At 40.5% G+C, this 18,281-nt stretch overlaps 1 protein-coding gene across 2 annotated transcripts in view; it reads right to left on the reverse strand.

Moving 5' to 3' along the window:
• Positions 1-3,108: 3,108 nt before the first annotated feature.
• Positions 3,109-18,281, reverse strand: part of LOC128706544 (unconventional myosin-Ie) — a 701,146-nt gene continuing 685,973 nt past the window's right edge. For both annotated transcript variants that reach the window (XM_070089967.1, XM_070089969.1), the window contains 2 exons: positions 5,298-5,365; positions 3,109-3,550 (listed from right to left, as the gene is read on the reverse strand). In XM_070089967.1, the coding sequence (XP_069946068.1) occupies positions 3,474-3,550; positions 5,298-5,365 (145 nt within the window). In that variant the 3' untranslated portion in view covers positions 3,109-3,473. The remainder of the gene's footprint in view (positions 3,551-5,297; positions 5,366-18,281) is intronic.

Genomic DNA, 18,281 nt, shown 5'->3' on the forward strand with positions numbered 1-18,281 from the left:
ACAGCAGTATTTCAGCCTAGAGAGCACAAGCGATTTGAAGAGAATCATCGTGGGCTTGACGTCCCTAGTTTTGAAGGTTCTCATTTTCCATCCTATCATTTTCCTAGCGGATGAGGCTGATACATTGTTGTGGTCTTTGAAGATGAGATCCTCTGACATTATCACTCCCAGGTCCTTCACATTGCTTTTCCGCTCTATTGTGTGGTTAGAATTTGTGGTATACCCTGACACATTTTTAATTTCTTCAAGTTTTCCATATCTGAGTACATAGTTGAAATTTCTCCTCACTGAACTTCATATTGTTTTGAGTGGCCCATTTGAAGATTTGGTTGACGTCCGCTTGAAGTCTTGCGGTGTCTTCGATGGAGGTCACTGCCATGGTGATCCAGGTGTCATCTGCAGAGGAAGACACGTAGCTATGGCTTACATCTCTGTCTATGTCAGAAATGAGGATGAGGAATAGAATGGGAGCGAGTACTGTGCCTTATGGAGCTGAGCTTTTTACCGTGGCTGCCTGGGATTTTACTCTGTTTACTATTACTCTTTGTGTTCTATTTGTCAGGAAATTGTAGATCCATCTACCAACTTTTTCTATTATTCCTTTATCCCGCATTTTGTGTGCTAATACACCATGGTCACACTTGTCAAAAGCTTTTGCAAAGTCTGTGTATACTACATCTGTATTTTGTTTATACTCTACAGCATCCAGGACCTTGTCATAGTGGTCCAGTAGCTGGGACAGGCAGGAGCAACTTCCAACTCGAACAGTCGCCGTCTAGTTGAATCCTCTCTAATACACAACTTTCCTTGTATGAATCTTAGCCCTGGCTTCGTCTCTGTAGATGCCTTCCTCTCCCACTACATTGTAAAATGCTCCAAACTTCAGAACACCCGTAACTTAACCTGACTCCTCATTTTTTCTTTTTCTTTTTCTTCTTCTCCCTCTTCCCCTTTCCTCTTTCCTTTTTCTCCTCTGGGTTGTCTTTCTTCCTTCTGTCTTGTGTTTCTGTTCCTTCTTTATTTATTTTGCCACTTCCCCTTTCACCCACCTCTGTGCACTTGCTCTCCCTCTGTGGGCACCTAGCTCCCTTGCAGTGCTCACCTTTCTTTGTATTTGACTGGCTCCTCCTCCTTATTCCCCACTACTACCACTACCACTACTACTACTACTACTACCACCTCCACCTCTTCCTGCCTATATATAGCCATCCTGCTCCAATTCTGGTTAGTGTGACTTTGTAAATGGTCCAAGTCGGACCGAAACGTCGTCGTAAGCTTCTTTTATGTGCGGGTTATTTGTGTATTGTTCCAGTCACGGTATTGTGCCTTTTTTTGTTATTTAGGAGCGACCTGTTCTAAACCCGTGTTGCCCTGGGTTGTGTAACTGATGGGTATCTAGGTGGTTGGCTATCTTGCTTCTTAGAACCCTCTCAAAGATTTTTATATGGGATGTTAGTGCTAGCTGTCTGTAGTTCTTTGCAATTGCTTTACTGCCACCTTTGTGGAGTGGGGCTATGTCTATTGTTTTTAGTATGTGTGGGATGACCCGTGGCCTTGCCCTTTCCATAAAATGCTGAAGGTACATGATAGGGGCTTCTTGCAATTCTTGTTGACCACAGAGTTCCACGAGTCTGGGCCTGGGGCAGAGTGCATGGGCATGTCACTAATTGCATTTTCAAAGTCTTGTGGAGTTAGATTAATATCCGAGATTTTTGGGATGACCAAATTTTGGGTTTCATTCATAAAGAATTTATTTGGATTCTTGAGGCATGGGTGGTGAATGCTACAAAAAGGAGAAGGCTGGAGGCAATGGAGATGTCATGTCTGAGGGGCAATGTGTGGTGTGAATATAATGCAGGGAATCCGTAGTTTGGAGATTAGGAGGTACAGGATTACCAAAACTATTATCCAGAGGGGTTACTGAGATGGCTTGGACATGTAGAGAGGCTGGAATGAAATAGAATGACTTCAAAAGTGTATAAATCTGTAGTGGAGGGAAGGCAGGGTAGGGGCCTAGGAAAGGTTGGAGGGAGGGGGTAAAGGAGGTTTTGTATGCGAAGGGCTTGGACTTCCAGCAAGCGTGCGTGAGCACGTTAAATAGGAGCAAATGGAGTCAAATGGTTTTTAGGACTTGACATGCTGTTGCAGTGTAAGCAAGGTAACATTTATGAAATGGTTCAGGGAAACCAGCAGGTCAGACTTGATTCTTGGAGATGGGAAGTACAGTGCTGGCACTCTGAAGGAGGGGTATTAATGTTGCAGTTTTATAACTGTAGTGTAAAGCACCCCTCTGGCAAGACAGTGATGGAGTGAATGAGGATGGAAGTTTTTCTTTTTTGGGCCACCCTGCCTTGGTGGGAAACAGTCGAAATGTTAATAAAAAAAAATCAGAATATTTACACCATTCTTCACACGATCATGCAAAATACTGAAAACAGATTACTAACATGAAGCTAAATATAAAAAAATTGAATAATGGTTTAGTATCTGTATGTGTTTAAAGTTAGGAACCAGCTCTATCAGTAAATATTCAGAGTAAAATCAAATACACATTTTAATGTGTGTGAAAACACTGAACTTTGATAGATTAATATTTTCAGTAAGAACAATGTAATAAAAATTTACCAGTTAATAAATAATAAAAATTATGATTACTGTACCACTACATAAAAACATATGGTGATATATAAATAAATTATTGACACAAGACAGCAGAAGTTGAATGGCCTAAATTTATATTTCAGGGAAAATTTATATTCTTACCATTACTGAATGAATATTTCACGCAAGACTAACATTTTCGTTATTTGCTTTTTCAAAGCAGCTTTCTATTCCTACATCACTCAGGTACTTCTTTATATATTGCTCATCTTTCATCTCAATATGACTTAATATTATCTTACTCGTCACTAATTTCTATTAATTTTACTTGTATATAGGGCTGAAATTTTCTCACAACCCTGAGGTCTCTTACAAGGCTTTGGTACTCTTTAAATCTCACTCTACTGCTTACAACAACCTTATTAAAAGTACAATATATAATACAATATGCACACCACAGCCTGTACCATAATAAACAACAAAGAAATAAAGATAAACAATAGTATATACATTTTAATTTTTATTTGTCATTTCTTAAAATGAAAGCAGTGAATACAAATAACTCCTGCATTAACTTCAAGTTAGAAAATACATTAATTGTATAAGGTTGAAACACTGCAAATCAACAGAGCACTCTTCTGTACTACTTACCACATACACTGTATGTATCAATATGATGAACAAGAATGATCTGTACAAAAGCTTATTCTGATTCCTTGAATTCATTTTAGTGTGCCGTTAATTTCACATTTTTATTTTACATAAACACTGAGAATATGAGCAAAGAGAAACTAACATTGTATAAATAAATATAATTTATATATTTGTTTCCTATATAAGGATATTAATACTGTATACAATGTAATAGCATGCTAAACTTTCTGGAGGTAATTAGCAGGGCAGAAACCCTGTTTGTTGTGAAGTTTGCAGGTCCACCAGCCAGACTCGTCTGAAACAGGGCATAACATCTATTTAATGATTTAGAACAATGCTTGTGACTGTACATAGTGTACAAGTAGAATGTGATTGAAAACAAAAAGTTTAAAGTTTACATGACCTAATATTGAGATTTTTAACAACAGCTAATACTGTGGTGCCCACATAATGTTGACATTACCATGAATGTTGTTTATGTCTTACCAATATTGTAGTACGTATACACAATGTTGACAATACATGAACACTGTCTCTCTCTCTCTCTCTCTCTCTCTCATACTAATACTGTGGTACATACATAATGCCAACATTACCATGACTGTCATGTGCAACTTACCAATACTGTGATGAACACAATGCTGACATCTGCCTGAAATATTGTGCATACTATGGGATATCTAATTATTGTATACAGTGGGCCCCTGGATTACGTAATTAATCCGTTCAAGAGAGAGTGACTTGTCCCGAATCTGACTTATTCCGAATTAATTTTCCCCATCAGAAATAATGGAAATCCAATTAATCCATTTCAGACACCCAAAAGTATTAAAAAAATGTTTTCTACATGAAATATACATTTACCTACACAGAAAACAATGATACATGAAGAATAAAACAATAATAGCATCACATTTACAATTATTGATGACATGGTGATGTATGGAAGATGGGAGAAAGGGAGAGGATGGGGGAGTTTACAATTGTCTGGAAGGGAAATCCCCTTCCATAAAGACTTTATGCACCAAGTCCTTATCCTGGGTTACTTCCCTTTGTTTTTTTAATTCCACTACAATCAGCTTGAGAGTCACTGGACCCCTGTTGCTCAAGAAAGTGTTCCAGAGAGGTCTGTTTCTGGCGTATGTTAGAAATTGTGTTGGGAGACAGGACAAGATAGTCCTTTAATATGACACTAATATCAGCTCTACAGCTTATTTATCTAGCACAATTCATCTAATATGAGATAATAAACAATATTAATAATATAGAAACATGATATATACTCAAGAATGAATAAAATATAGCATTAAGAATGTCATGAGTGGTGGTGTGTTTGTTATTAGGTGTATAAGGGCCTTACATAGTGGTGGTGAAGGCAGCAGCAAGAGGCAGCAGAGACAGCAGTCTTGTCAGTCATCTTATATACCTCCAAAAATGAGTTTTGTGCTGTCCTCTTTCTATCGATTAATTGCTTAATTTACTTGCTACACTGTTAGTGTTAATGCAGCCTTTATCGACTACTGCTGCTTTAGTATCGTACATATTGCAGAATCACTGAAAAAACCACATTCTCCCCTCTCTCTCAGCCCTTTACCAAAGGGCTGGCTGGCACTAGGAACTTTCTTTGGGCCCATGGTGGCTTATTTAGCAGTTACAAGCACTAAAAAGAATGGAATAATACAAAATGTATTGTATGAACTGGTGAGATTGTCCTCACTGGCTGGTAAACAATGGCACATTGGCTGTACATGGAGTGTCGGGGTCTCTCAGGCCACGCAGACACATTCCGGATAAATGACTTATACCGAGTTCAGTGACATTCGCCAAACCAATATTTTGCGGAAAAAACGTTACGTATTCCGAATATTACTTATTCTGATGACGACTTAATCCGGGGGTTCACTGTATTTTCTAATGCAGTGATTGGAAGTAAAGAATCGTAATATTAATCTTAATTACCATGAATGTCATGAGCCCAGGTAAATATACATAATTAAGAATGTGAATAAACATTTGGCTATACTTGAGAAACAAATACATACCTTCTTGCACTAACTGGAGAAGATCACCTTGTACAAATGTCAGTTCATCTGTGTCACTTGCATCATAACTGCAATAAAAAAATGACAGTACAGTACTGGTGATAACTGCTGAGCAAACAGATTGCATTCCTGGAAAAAACTGTTTGGTAAACCTGCAAAATCCATTTCCTCATTACTTTCCATTATAATACAGTGACACTGTATTTTATTGAAAATTTTGTTACCCTTAAAATTTCATGAAAAACTACTTATAAAATAATTTTACTAATTTTTCAGTGAAGAGGGCTGTAGTCTGAGGTAATGGACGACTACTGAATGATACACAATGAATTATGGTGAATGTACTTCCTCTTTCTTGGGGCATCACCCCATCTTGATGGGAGAGATCTAGTATGTAAAAAAAAAAAAAAAAAAAAAAAAAAAAAAAAAAAAAAAAAAAAAAAAAAAAAGTTTGTTTTGTAATAAATTCCAGCCAGCCTATGGCACTTTTCAACTGTAGTAATTAGGTTATTTCTTCCTTTTTAACACACCAGGTGTCCCCTGCCAGGGGTGAAAGACCCAGCCAAAGAAGAAAGCACTTTCACCAATATTCACTCAATTTTCATCTTTTCAGAAGTGTGCTGACATCACAATCAGATTACCCTTCTAACTATAACATTCCTACCCTTCCTTCAGAGTGCAGGCACTGCCCCTCCTACCTCCATGATTTAATCCAACTAACCAGCTTCCTTGAATTAAGCTTTTAAATTAGGCCTATAGTCCTATGGTCGATTGCGATAACTGCGAGCCAAAAATTATTGTTAGACAATTGATAGCCTATTTTAGGTGTAGTCACTATTCTTGGACTGTGTTCAGGTTACTGGCCTGGTGAATGATAAAAAATTAGCAATATGAAATGAGCCCATGACTGGTTTATACGGTGAACTGTGAGTGGCCCAGCAAGAGCTCACTTGGGTGCACTTCTTTTAAAATGGTTCTAATGGTGCTAATACAGAAAGTCCATAAAATTTTTTTAACAAAGAAGTTGACCGAGTCTAGTAAATCCACTAAGTTCTGTTTTTAATAATATTTTGAAGATGGTTTTGATTCAGAGTTGTAATGATCTTCATTACTTTACAAAGTAATGAAGATCATCCTGGACATGCACTCATCAGTAAAAGTTCAACAGAGCACTGAAGCCAGTGTTGGTCCCGTAGTGTAATGCCATGAGCTCAGCTCACTCAGACAAGCAGTGAGTGATAAATTTGGGCCTAGATAAGAGAGAATAGGTCTATGCGCTAAGTGTGCGCCATATAGAATTTTCCTGCAGCATGCAGTGGATAATGAGAAAACACTGCGACCAAGTTTTTTATTTAAATACACCACTTTGTGGTGTATTTTCGTATGGTTTTTACAGTTGTATTCTCGGTTTCTTGGTCTTATTTGATAGAATGGAAGATATTTTACAGAAATAGAGATGATTCTGATTAGTTTCAAGACTGAAAGTAGCTTGAAACTGACCTCAAAGTAGTGGAAATGTTCAGTTTTTGCCAATATTCCAGAGTACAAAAATGACGTCACTTGTCCAACTGGGAAATCTAATACACATTTAGGAATGCTCTAATATTATTTGTACAATTATTACAATAATGCAGTAGTCTGCATAACAGTTTATCTTCTATTTCTTGTGTTTACCTGATGAGAGTTCCGGGGGTCAACACCCCTGCGGCCCGGTCTGTGACCAGGCCTCATGATGGATCAGCGCCTGATCAACCAGGTTGTTACTGCTGGCTGCACGCAATCCAACGTACGAGCCACAGCCCGGCTGGTCAGGTACCGACTTTAGGTGCCTGTCCAGTGCCTGCTTGAAGACACCCAGGGGTCTATTGGTAATTCCCCTTATGTATGATGGGAGGCAGTTGAACAGTCTTGGGCCCCTGACACTGTGTTGTCTCTTAGCATGCTAGTGACACCCCTGCTTTTCATTGGGGGGATGTTGCATCGTCCGCCGAGTCTTTTGCTTTCAGAGAGAATGATTTTCATGTGCAAGTTTGGTACTAGTCCCTCTAGGATTTTCCAGGTGTATATAATCATGTATCTCTCCTGCCTGCATTTCAGGGAGTACAGGTTCAGGAACTTAAAGCGCTCCCAGTAATTGAGGTGTTTTATCTCAGTTATGCGTGCTGTGAAGGTTCTCTGTACATTTTCTAGGTCAGCAATTTCACCTGCCTTGAAAGGTGCTGTTAGTGTGCAGCAATATTCCAGCCTAGATAGAACAAGCGACCTGAAGAGTGTCATCATGGGCTTGGCATCTCTAGTTTTGAAGGTTCTCAATATCCGTCCTGTCATTTTTCTAGCAGATGCGACTGATACTATGTTATGGTCCTTGAAGGTGAGATCCTCCGACATGATCACTCCCAGGTCTTTGACGTTAGTTTTTTGCTCTATTGTGTGGCTGGAATTTGTTTTATACTCTGATGAAATTTAAATTTCCTCATGTTTACCATATCGGAGTAATTGAAATTTCTCATCGTTGAACTTCATATTGTTTTCTGCAGCCCACTGAAAGATTTGGTTGATGTCCGCCTGGAGCCTTGCAGTGTCTGCAATGGAAGACACTGTCATGCAGATTCGGGTGTCATCTGCAAAGGAAGACACGGTGCTGTGGCTTACATCCTTGTCTATGTCAGAAATGAGGATGAGGAACAAGATGGGAGCGAGTACTGTGCCTTGCAGAACAGAGCTTTTCACCGTAGCCGCCTCAGACTTGACTCTGTTGACTACTACTCTTTGTGTTCTATTTGTGAGGAAGTTATAGATCCATCTACCCACTTTTCCTGTTATTCGTTTAGCTCTCATTTTGTGCGGTATTACACCATGGTCACACTTGTCGAAGGCTTTTGCAAAGTCTGTGTATATTACATCTGCATTCTTTTTGTCTTCTAGTGCATCAAGGACCTTGTTGTAGTGATCCAATAGTTGGGACAGACAGGAGTGACTTGCTCTAAACCCATGTTGCCCTGGGTTGTGTAACTGATGGGTATCTAGATGGGTGGCGATCTTGCTTCTTAGGACCCTTTCAAAGATTTTTATGACATGGGATGTTAGCACTATCAGTCTGTAGTTCTTTTCTATTGCTTTACTGCCCCCTTTGTGGAGTGGGGCTATGTCTGTTGTTTTTAGTAACTGTGGGACAACCCCAGTGTCCATGCTCCCTCTCCATAGGATGTTAAAAGCACGTGATAGGGGCTTCTTGCAGTTCTTGATGAACACGAAGTTCCATGAGTCTGGCCCTGGGGCAGAATGCATGGGCATGTCATTTATCACCTGTTCGAAGCCATTTGGCGGCAGGATAACATCAGATAGGCTTGTGTTTACCAAATTCTGTGGCTCTCTCATAAAAAATTAATTTAGATCTTCGACTCTCAGTCTGGTTAGCGGCTTGCTAAAAACTGAGTCATATTGGGACTTGAGTAGCTCACTCTTTTCCTTGCTGTCATCTGTGTAGGACCCATCTTGTTTAAGTAGGGGCCCAATACTGGATGTTGTTCTCAACTTTGATTTGGCATAAGTAAAGAAATTCTTTGGGTTTCTTTCAATTTCATTTATGGCTTTTAGTTCATCCCACGATTCCTGACTCCTATAAGATTCCTTTAGCTTAAGTTCGATGTTTGCTATTTCTCTGACCAGTATCTCCCTACGCATTGCAGATATATTGGCCTCTTTTAGCCGCTCTGTTATTCTTTTCTGTCGCCTGTAAAGGGAGCGCCTGTCTCTTTCTATTTTACATCTACTCCTCTTTTTTCTTAAAGGAATATGCCTTGAGTATACATCAAGTGCCACAGAGTTAATCTGTTCTAGGCATAAGTTGGGGTCTGTGTTGCTTACTCTATCTTCCCAGCTTATATCATTTAGGACTTGATTTACTTGATCCCACTTTATGCTCTTGTTATTGAAGTTGAATTTGGTAAAGGCTCCCTCGTGACTGATCCCATTTTGTCGGTCTGGGGCTCCGTGCATACATGTCTGAACCTCGATTATGTTGTGATCCGAGTATATTGTTTTTGATATGGTGACATTTCGTATCAGATCATCAATGTTAGTGTAGATGAGGTCCAGTGTATTCTCCAATCTAGTAGGCTCTATTATTTGGTGGTTTAAGTTGAATTTTTTGCAGAGATTTGAAAGCTCGTATGTGTGTGAGTTCTCGTCTGAGCTGCCTCCTGGTGTTATCACTGCAACAACATTATTTTCTATATTCCTCCATTTTAGGTGCCAAAAGTTGAAATACCCCAGGAGCAAGATGTTGGGGGCAGGAGCTGGAAGGTTTTCCAGACAGTGGTCAATTTTCAAGAGCTGTTCCTGGAATTGTTGGGACGTTGTATCCGGAGGCTTGTAGACTATCACAATCTTTACTGCTAAAACTTCAACTACATCATTTGAGGCATTTAGCAGTTCTGTGCAAATAAGTGACTCTGCAATATTATACAGGCCAACCCCCCCCCCTTTTGCCTGTTCACTCTGTTGCATCTGTTTAGGCTGTAACCTGGGACCCATATTTCATTGTCCAAGTGATCCTTTATGTGGGTCTCTGTGAAAGCCGCGAACATTGCATTTGCCTCTGCAAGCAGTCCACGGATGAAAGGTATTTTGTTGTTCATTGCTGGCTTCAGACCTTGTATATTTGCAAAGAAGAATGTCATTGGATTGGTGGTACTGGAGGGGACTTTTTTTCCGGCACTAATATCTGTATCTGTTGGTTTGGAGTGGAGGCCATTGACTGTGATTCCACTCCATAAATGACCAGATTTGGTGTACGATTTCTGCCATTTCCTGCCAGTCTTTTTTCCTTCCTGGCACTAAAAAACTTCGAAATGAAAAACAAGCATAATATAAGAGGGGCCTGAAGACATGACTAAGGAACAGAGGAAATGTTTTTTCAGTGCCAGGAATGCCTACATTGTTTATTCTGGACCCTATTTTCAAACTGGTAAGTGTTGAATTTTGCACGAAATTAGCTAAATTACTGATTTCTGATCACTTTATTGGTTGATTGAAATAGGCAAATGGTAGTTTCTTGTATTCAATTGATAGAATAGAAGGAATACTTGCTAATTAGCTATGAGTTTAGTGGACTGGAATGATGGAATTGATGAAAAATAGAGCACAAAGTGGGCAAAATCGCCAATGTGTAAACATTGCTGAGACTGCTAAATTTGCGAGAGCATAATTCCATAAGTTTTCCATCAAATTTTGTACTTTTGATTTCATTACCTTTGGAAAAAGATTCTCTATCACTTCATAAGATAATTTTTTTTTTAAATTCTTCGACCCTGAAAGCAAGTTTGAGAGCAGTGGTCTTGACACTGAAAGGGCTAAAATAATGAAGAAGTTGGTTAATAAGAACTCCATGCAAATTAATTGGGACAGGAATAAATCTTTTGATTATCTCATAATACAGTGGAACCTCTACTTACGAGTGCTTCCACATGCGAGTTTTTCCAGATACGAGCAGCTGCTCGGTTGATTTTTTGCTTCTAGACGTGAGCAAAATTTCCAGATGCGAGTGGGCCTCAAGGGAGGTTAATTGACACTCGTGAGGGGGCTTTTGCTCTTAATCTAGGGAACTGGATCTCAGTTGTTTGTTGGACTATCTTATTGAAACTTGGGCAATGTATGATGAAAAGATGCTTAACATACATCAAAAATGGAAGAAATCGGACCATAAATAACGGAGTTCACTTCTCAGCCATTAGCTTCCCCTTAGCGGTATATTTTCCTATGGTTTTTATGGTTGTATTCTCGTTTTATTTGGTCTCATGTGATAGAATGGAAGATATACTACAAAAATAAATGATTTTAATTGAATTCACGATGAAAAGTACCTTGAAATTGAGCTCAAAATAGCAGAAATGTTCGATTCTTTGCCGACATCAGTGGTAGACATCATGAGGTAGCAGTGGCAGACAACATGAAGCAGCAATGGCAAAGTGTAGCATTAAGAGTGTAGCAATTAAGTGTAGCATTAAGAGTGTAGCAATTAAGTGTAGCAATTAAGTGAAGCATTAAGAGTGTAGCACTTATAAGTCACTCTGACTTTTTTGGGTTATCCTAGGCTCTCTACACATGTAGTCAGGAGCAGGAATGGCTGCTGTGGTGGCCCTATAAACCCCAACAACAATGGCTGCTGTCACCACCACTAGCCACATACCTAATGACATGTATTTTATTCATTCTAGTGCATATATCATGTTTCTATGTTATTAATAATATTTATTATGTCATATTACATGAATTGTGATAGATAAATAAGCTGTAGAGTTGATATTAGGGAAATTATTAAAGTATTTTCTCGTGCCTGGAATTCCACTGGAACGAATTAATTCCATTTCAATTAATTTAAATAAGGAAAATTGACTCTGCAAATGTGCAAATCCAGTTGCGAGCAAGGTCATGGAACAGATTAAACTTGTAAGTAGAGGTTCCACTGTATGTCTTAGTCTCCAGATTAATTAACCCTTAAACTATCCAAACGTAGATCTTTGTTCACGTGTGTAGCGCTCTGACCTTGATTTTCTCCATTTGAAAGCATGTAAAAAAAAATGTAGATCTACGTTCGGAGCTCCCCCCGCATGTGGACGTAGATCTACGTTTGGACAGTTTAACCCTTAAACGGTCCAAACGTATATATACGTCCTCTCGCATAGTGCCCCAAACGTATATTAACGTTATCTTTGTCATTCATTCAACATTGCCACGATAAGCCTGAGTCGCCTAGACACGATAGAATTGGTGTGCTCACTCACTGTGCACCAAATTAAAAAAGTGGGGACAACTGGGTGCTCTTTTTCCCTATTAAAAAAAACGATTATTTTTTTCCTCAAAATTTTTGGGGTGCTATGTGAGAGAACATATATATACGTTTGGACCGTTTAAGGGTTAAGGGTTAATGTAATTTGGGTTTTCTTTTCAGAAGAGTCTGCCATGAACTTCTGGCAACCATTCAGCTATGGTGTAACCCTGTGACTCTCATCAGTGCTACATCAGCTGTTGTTCTGTAAAGCTATTCCTACAAGTGTGTTCTGTGAGTGAATGTGGTTTTGCCAGATTCTCCTCTTCAATTCATGATTACTGCTGAAATTCACAGTGGATGAAACACCTAGAAAGCATATTGTAGCTCTTAGAAAATATGATTTGAGTATCAGACAGATTGCCGAAAATCTGAGCCTAGCAAAGTCAACTGTTCATCAGATTCTGAAGAGAGCTGATGACACTGGTGATTGTGAAGTGCTGCGTCGAGGAAGATGTGGAAGAAAACTCAAGACAGCACCTCACGATGACAATGTCATCATAAGAAATAGTAAGAAGGATCCCAAGAAAATCAGCAAAGATCCACAGAGAGATTTGGCTTCAGTTGGCTTAAATGTTTATTCTTCAACTGTTTGACGAAGGCTTCTTGAAGTTGGCAGAACTGCCAGAAAGCAGGCAAAAAAAAAAAAATTATTGACTGCTGCTATGAAAAAAAAAACAGTTGTGGTGGGCATGTGATCAGATGTGGTGCATTCTGAAATACATGGGTACAGAACAGTGGTAGACACATTCAACAAACACTATCACACCGACCTAATAAAATGCTTTGGGGTAGTTTTACTGCTGAAGGCCCTGGATGGCTTGTTTTTGTTGAGAGAATACCTGGAGTTTACCTGGAGAGAGTTTCTGGGGTCAACGCCCCCACGGCCCGGTCTGTGACCAGGCCTCCTGGTGGATCAGCGCCTGATCAACCAGGCTGTTGCTGCTGGCTGCACGCAAACCAACGTACGAGCCACAGCCCGGCTGATCAGGAACTGACTTTAGGTGCTTGTCCAGTGCCAGCTTGAAGACTGCCAGGGGTCTGTTGGTAATCCCCCTTATGTGTGCTGGGAGGCAGTTGAACAGTCTCGGGCCCCTGACACTTATTGTATGGTCTCTTAATGTGCTAGTGACACCCCTGCTTTTCATTGGGGGGATGGTGCATCGTCTGCCAAGTCTTTTGCTTTTGTAGTGAGTGATTTTCGTGTGCAAGTTCGGTACTAGTCCCTCTAGGATTTTCCAGGTGTATATAATCATGTATCTCTCCCTCCTGCATTCCAGGGAATACAGGTTTAGAAACCTCAAGCGCTCCCAGTAATTGAGGTGTTTTATCTCCGTTATGCGCGCCGTGAAAGTTCTCTGTACATTTTCTAGGTCGGCAATTTCACCTGCCTTGAAAGGTGCTGTTAGAGTGCAGCAATATTCCAGCCTAGATAGAACAAGTGACCTGAAGAGTGTCATCATGGGCTTGGCCTCCCTAGTTTTGAAGGTTCTCATTATCCATCCTGTCATTTTTCTAGCAGATGCGATTGATACAATGTTATGGTCCTTGAAGGTGAGATCCTCCAACATAATCACTCCCAGGTCTTTGACGTTGGTGTTTCGCTCTATTTTGTGGCCAGAATTTGTTTTGTACTCTGATGAAGATTTAATTTCCTCATGTTTACCATATCTGAGTAATTGAAATTTCTCATCGTTGAACTTCATATTGTTTTCTGCAGCCCACTGAAAGATTTGGTTGATGTCCGCCTGGAGCCTTGCAGTGTCTGCAATGGAAGACACTGTCATGCAGATTCGGGTGTCATCTGCAAAGGAAGACACGGTGCTGTGGCTGACATCCTTGTCTATGTCGGATATGAGGATGAGGAACAAGATGGGAGCTAGTACTGTGCCTTGCAAAGTCTGTATATATTACATCTGCATTCTTTTTGTCTTCTAGTGCATTTAGGACCTTGTCGTAGTGATCCAATAGTTGAGACAGACAGGAGCGACCTGTTCTAAACCCATGTTGCCCTGAGTTGTGTAACTGATGGGTTTCTAGATGGGTGGTGATCTTGCTTCTTAGGACCCTTTCAAAGATTTTTATGATATGGGATGTTAGTGCTATTGGTCTGTAGTTCTTTGTTGTTGCTTTACTGCCCCCTTTGTGGAGTGAGGCTATGTCTGTTGTTTTTAGTAACTGAGGGACGACCCCCGTGTCCATGCTCCCTCTCCATAGGATGGAAAAGGCTCGTGATAGGGGCTTCTTGCAGTTCTTGATGAACACAGAGTTCCATGAGTCTGGCCCTGGGGCAGAGTGCATGGGCATGTCATTTATCGCCTGTTCGAAGTCATTTGGCGTCAGGATAACATCGGATAGGCTTGTGTTAATCAAATTTTGTGGCTCTCTCATAAAAAATTCATTTTGATCTTCGACTCTCAGTCTGGTTAACGGCTTGCTAAAAACTGAGTCATATTGGGACTTGAGTAGCTCACTCATTTCCTTGCTGTCATCTGTGTAGGACCCATCTTGTTTAAGTAGGGGCCCAATACTGGACGTTGTTCTCGATTTTGATTTGGCATAGGAGAAGAAATACTTTGGGTTTCTTTCGATTTCATTTATGGCTTTTAGTTCTTCCCGCGATTCCTGACTCCTAAAGGATTCTTTTAGCTTAAGTTCGATGCTTGCTATTTCTCTGACCAGTGTCTCCCTACGCATTTCAGATATATTGACCTCTTCTAGCCACTCTGTTATTCTTTTCCGTCGCCTGTAAAGGGAGCGCCTGTCTCTTTCTATTTTACATCTACTCCTCCTTTTTCTTAGAGGAATAAGCCTTGTGCATACATCGAGTGCCACCGAGTTAATCTGTTCTAGGCATAAGTTGGGGTCTGTGTTGCTTAGTATATCTTCCCAGCTTATATCGGTTAGGACTTGGTTTACTTGGTCCCACTTTATGTTTTTGTTATTGAAGTTGAATTTGGTGAATGCTCCCTCGTGACTAGTCTCATTTTGTCGGTCTGGGGCTCCATGCATACATGTCTGAACCTCAATTATGTTGTGATCTGAGTATATTGTTTTTGATATGGTGACATTTCTTATCAGATCATCATTGTTATTGAAGATGAGGTCTAGTGTATTCTCCAGTCTAGTAGGCTCTATTATTTGCTGGTTTAAATTGAATTTTGTGCAGAGATTTAAAAGCTCGTGTGAGTGTGAGTTTTCATCAGAGCTGCCTCCTGGTGTTATTACTGCAACAATATTATTTGCTATATTCCTCCATTTTAGGTGCCTTAAGTTGAAATCCCCCAGGAGCAAGATGCTGGGTGCAGGAGCTGGAAGATTTTCCAGACAGTGGTCAATTTTTAACAGCTGTTCCTGGAATTGCTGGTATGTTGCATCCGGAGGCTTGTAGACTACCACAATGACTAGGTTTTGGTTCTCGACCTTTACTGCTAAAACTTCCACTACATCATTTGAGGCATTAAGCAGTTCTGTGCAAACAAGTGACTCTGCAATGTACAGGCCAACCCCCCCCCCCCCCTTTTGCCTGTTCACTCTGTCACATCTGTATAGGTTGTAACCTGGGATCCATATTTCGTTGTCCAAGTGATCCTTTATGTGGGTCTCAGTGAAAGCCGCGAACATTGCCTTTGCCTCTGCAAGCAGTCCACAGGTGAAAGGTATTTTGTTGTTTGTTGCTGGCTTTAGACCCTGTATATTTGCAAAGAAGAATGTTATCGGACTGGTGGTATTGTTGGTAATGGGGGGGGATTTTTTTTCCGGCATTAGTATCTGTATCTGTTGGTTTGGAGTGGAGGCCATCGACTGTGGTTCCACTCCAGGAATGACTGGATTTGGTGTACGATTTCTGCCATTTCCTGCCAGTTTTTTTTCCTTCCTGGCACTAAAAAACCTCTCCCTCTTGAATGGCTGTGGCTACCCAGGTTTTCCCATGGCCTGGGTGTTTTGTATCTTTTTGTCCCCTTGTCCCCTTTAGATGGTATGCCTGGCAATTTAAGTTATAGCACAGTCTTTCCTGTACTGAAGAGGTACACATTTCAGGGTGAAAAAGCTTACAGGAAGGGAGTTTGTATTTTCCTGTTGTCATATGGGCATGGCATTTTCTAGGGTGGTCATAGTTGCATGTCCCATCTGTTTTTCCAGATTTCCCATGCCAGCAGATACCAAGTGCATAGTATGTGCACAGGCTTGGTTTCCGCTTGCCTTGGGTTTCTGTGACTGTATTCCCTGTTGGTGCATGTTTCCCTGTCTTACTTCTATCCTCCCTAGCACCAACAATGGAGCTCCCACCAGTTGTTTTTGATAATTTATCCTCACTATTGCTATTTCCTGCAGTATTTCTAGTTTGCAATATTGGTTTTATCTTATCTTTGACTACACTTGTTTCCCTACTATGGCTCCTGTCCCCTATGAGGTCATTTATATGTATTCCTTCCTGCGTATAATTCCCGACTACCTGGACAAAATCTCCAGCTTCACCATTACTGTCTCCCAGGACAGTATCTCCAGCTTCACCATTTCTGTCTCCCAGGACAGCACCTCCAGCTTCACCATTACTGTCTCCCAGGACAGCACTATCAGCCCCACATTTACTGACTACCAGGACATCACCTCCAGCCTTACAGTTTGTGACTACATGGCCAGTATCAAGGGCAGTACCATTCAGCCCAGACTTTTTATGTTCCCATCTGTTGTAGAAAGCTTCCAGGTTTTCTATGAAAGCAGCTTTGATGTTGTCCTCTTTTAATACCCTTGTGATTTTAGTCCACAGATTTTCCTCATTTGGGCATACCCAAAAACACTTCTCTGTTTTAATACTGCTTGTAGCTAGTTCTTGAATATCTGCACAAGGAGCGTGACACCAATTTCCACAAAAATGACAATTTATCCATGTGGAAGCCCGTTTGTTTGATTGACTGCAGACTACACACAGCTTCATAATGATTTGAATGGTTGATTTACTGCAATTCTACTAGCAACCTCTTGAATATTCTATTAATAACCTTAAATGAAGCTCTAGCTATTTGTATTTCTGTTTCTAACTGTTTTTGTATATTGGACAGCTTACCGTCACGTTCCTGATTTTTAATGTTTGTGTTTATAAGGGCACCTACAACCCCATCCGTTTACAGTCTGCTTTATTGTCCAACGAAACCGTTTGAAACCAGTCCCGGGTTCGGACCAGTCAAGGGTTCGGACCAGTGACAAATAAAAGGTAATCCTGACAACTCATTTGCTTTCCTTTGTGGACAGAGACTTTCCTAGTGGAAAAGGCATTTTCCAGAAGGATTCTGCACCATGCCATGCTTCCAGAAAAATACTGACATTCTTCAGAGAGAATAGGCCAAGTGTTCTAAATTGGCCTAGAAACTCTCCTGACCTCAACCCAACTGAGAATCTATGGGTAATAGCCAAATAAAGGATTGTGAAACAGGACTGTTCAACAATGGAGAAGCTAACTGCTGCTGTTATTAGGACCTGGTACCAAGACGGTGAACTTACCAAAATGTGTTCAACATTGGTCAATTCTATGCCAAAGTGTGTCGCAATGCTTATAAAAGCACAGAGTGGTCATATCTCTTCTTTCTTTCAACAAACCAGTCACATCCCACTGATGCAGAGTGGCCCCCCCAAAAAAGAAAAATGAGTTTCTCTTCTTAAATTTAGTAACATACACAGGAGAAAGGGTTCCTAGCCCCTTGCTCCCGGCATTTTAGTCACCTCTTACGACATGCATGGCTTATGGAGGAAGAATTCTGTTCCACTTCCCCATGGAGATAAGTGGAAATAAGCAAGAACAAGAACTAGTAAGAAAATAGAAAAAAAGCCACAGGAGTGTGTATATATAGGCTTGTACCTTTGATATACTTTTGAAGAGTTTCGAGAGTTAATCTACTCTCTGAGCCCGCCCATGGGCCAGGCTCGTGTAGTGTGACCTAAGTGTAAGTAGAAGTAGTAAGACGTACCAGAAACCTTGCATGTTTATGAGACAGAAAACACACCAGCAATCCTACCATCATGTAAAACGATTACAGGTTTCTGCTTCACACTCACTTGGCAGGACGGTTGCTTCACACGGTGAGGGTCCGGGTTTGATTCCTGACATAGGGGTGGAAACATTGAACATGTTTCCGTACACCGGTTGTCTATGTTCA

The sequence above is a fragment of the Cherax quadricarinatus genome, chromosome 3 (assembly GCF_038502225.1).
Source record: "Cherax quadricarinatus isolate ZL_2023a chromosome 3, ASM3850222v1, whole genome shotgun sequence".
In the NCBI taxonomy this organism is placed as follows: Eukaryota; Metazoa; Arthropoda; class Malacostraca; order Decapoda; family Parastacidae; genus Cherax; species Cherax quadricarinatus.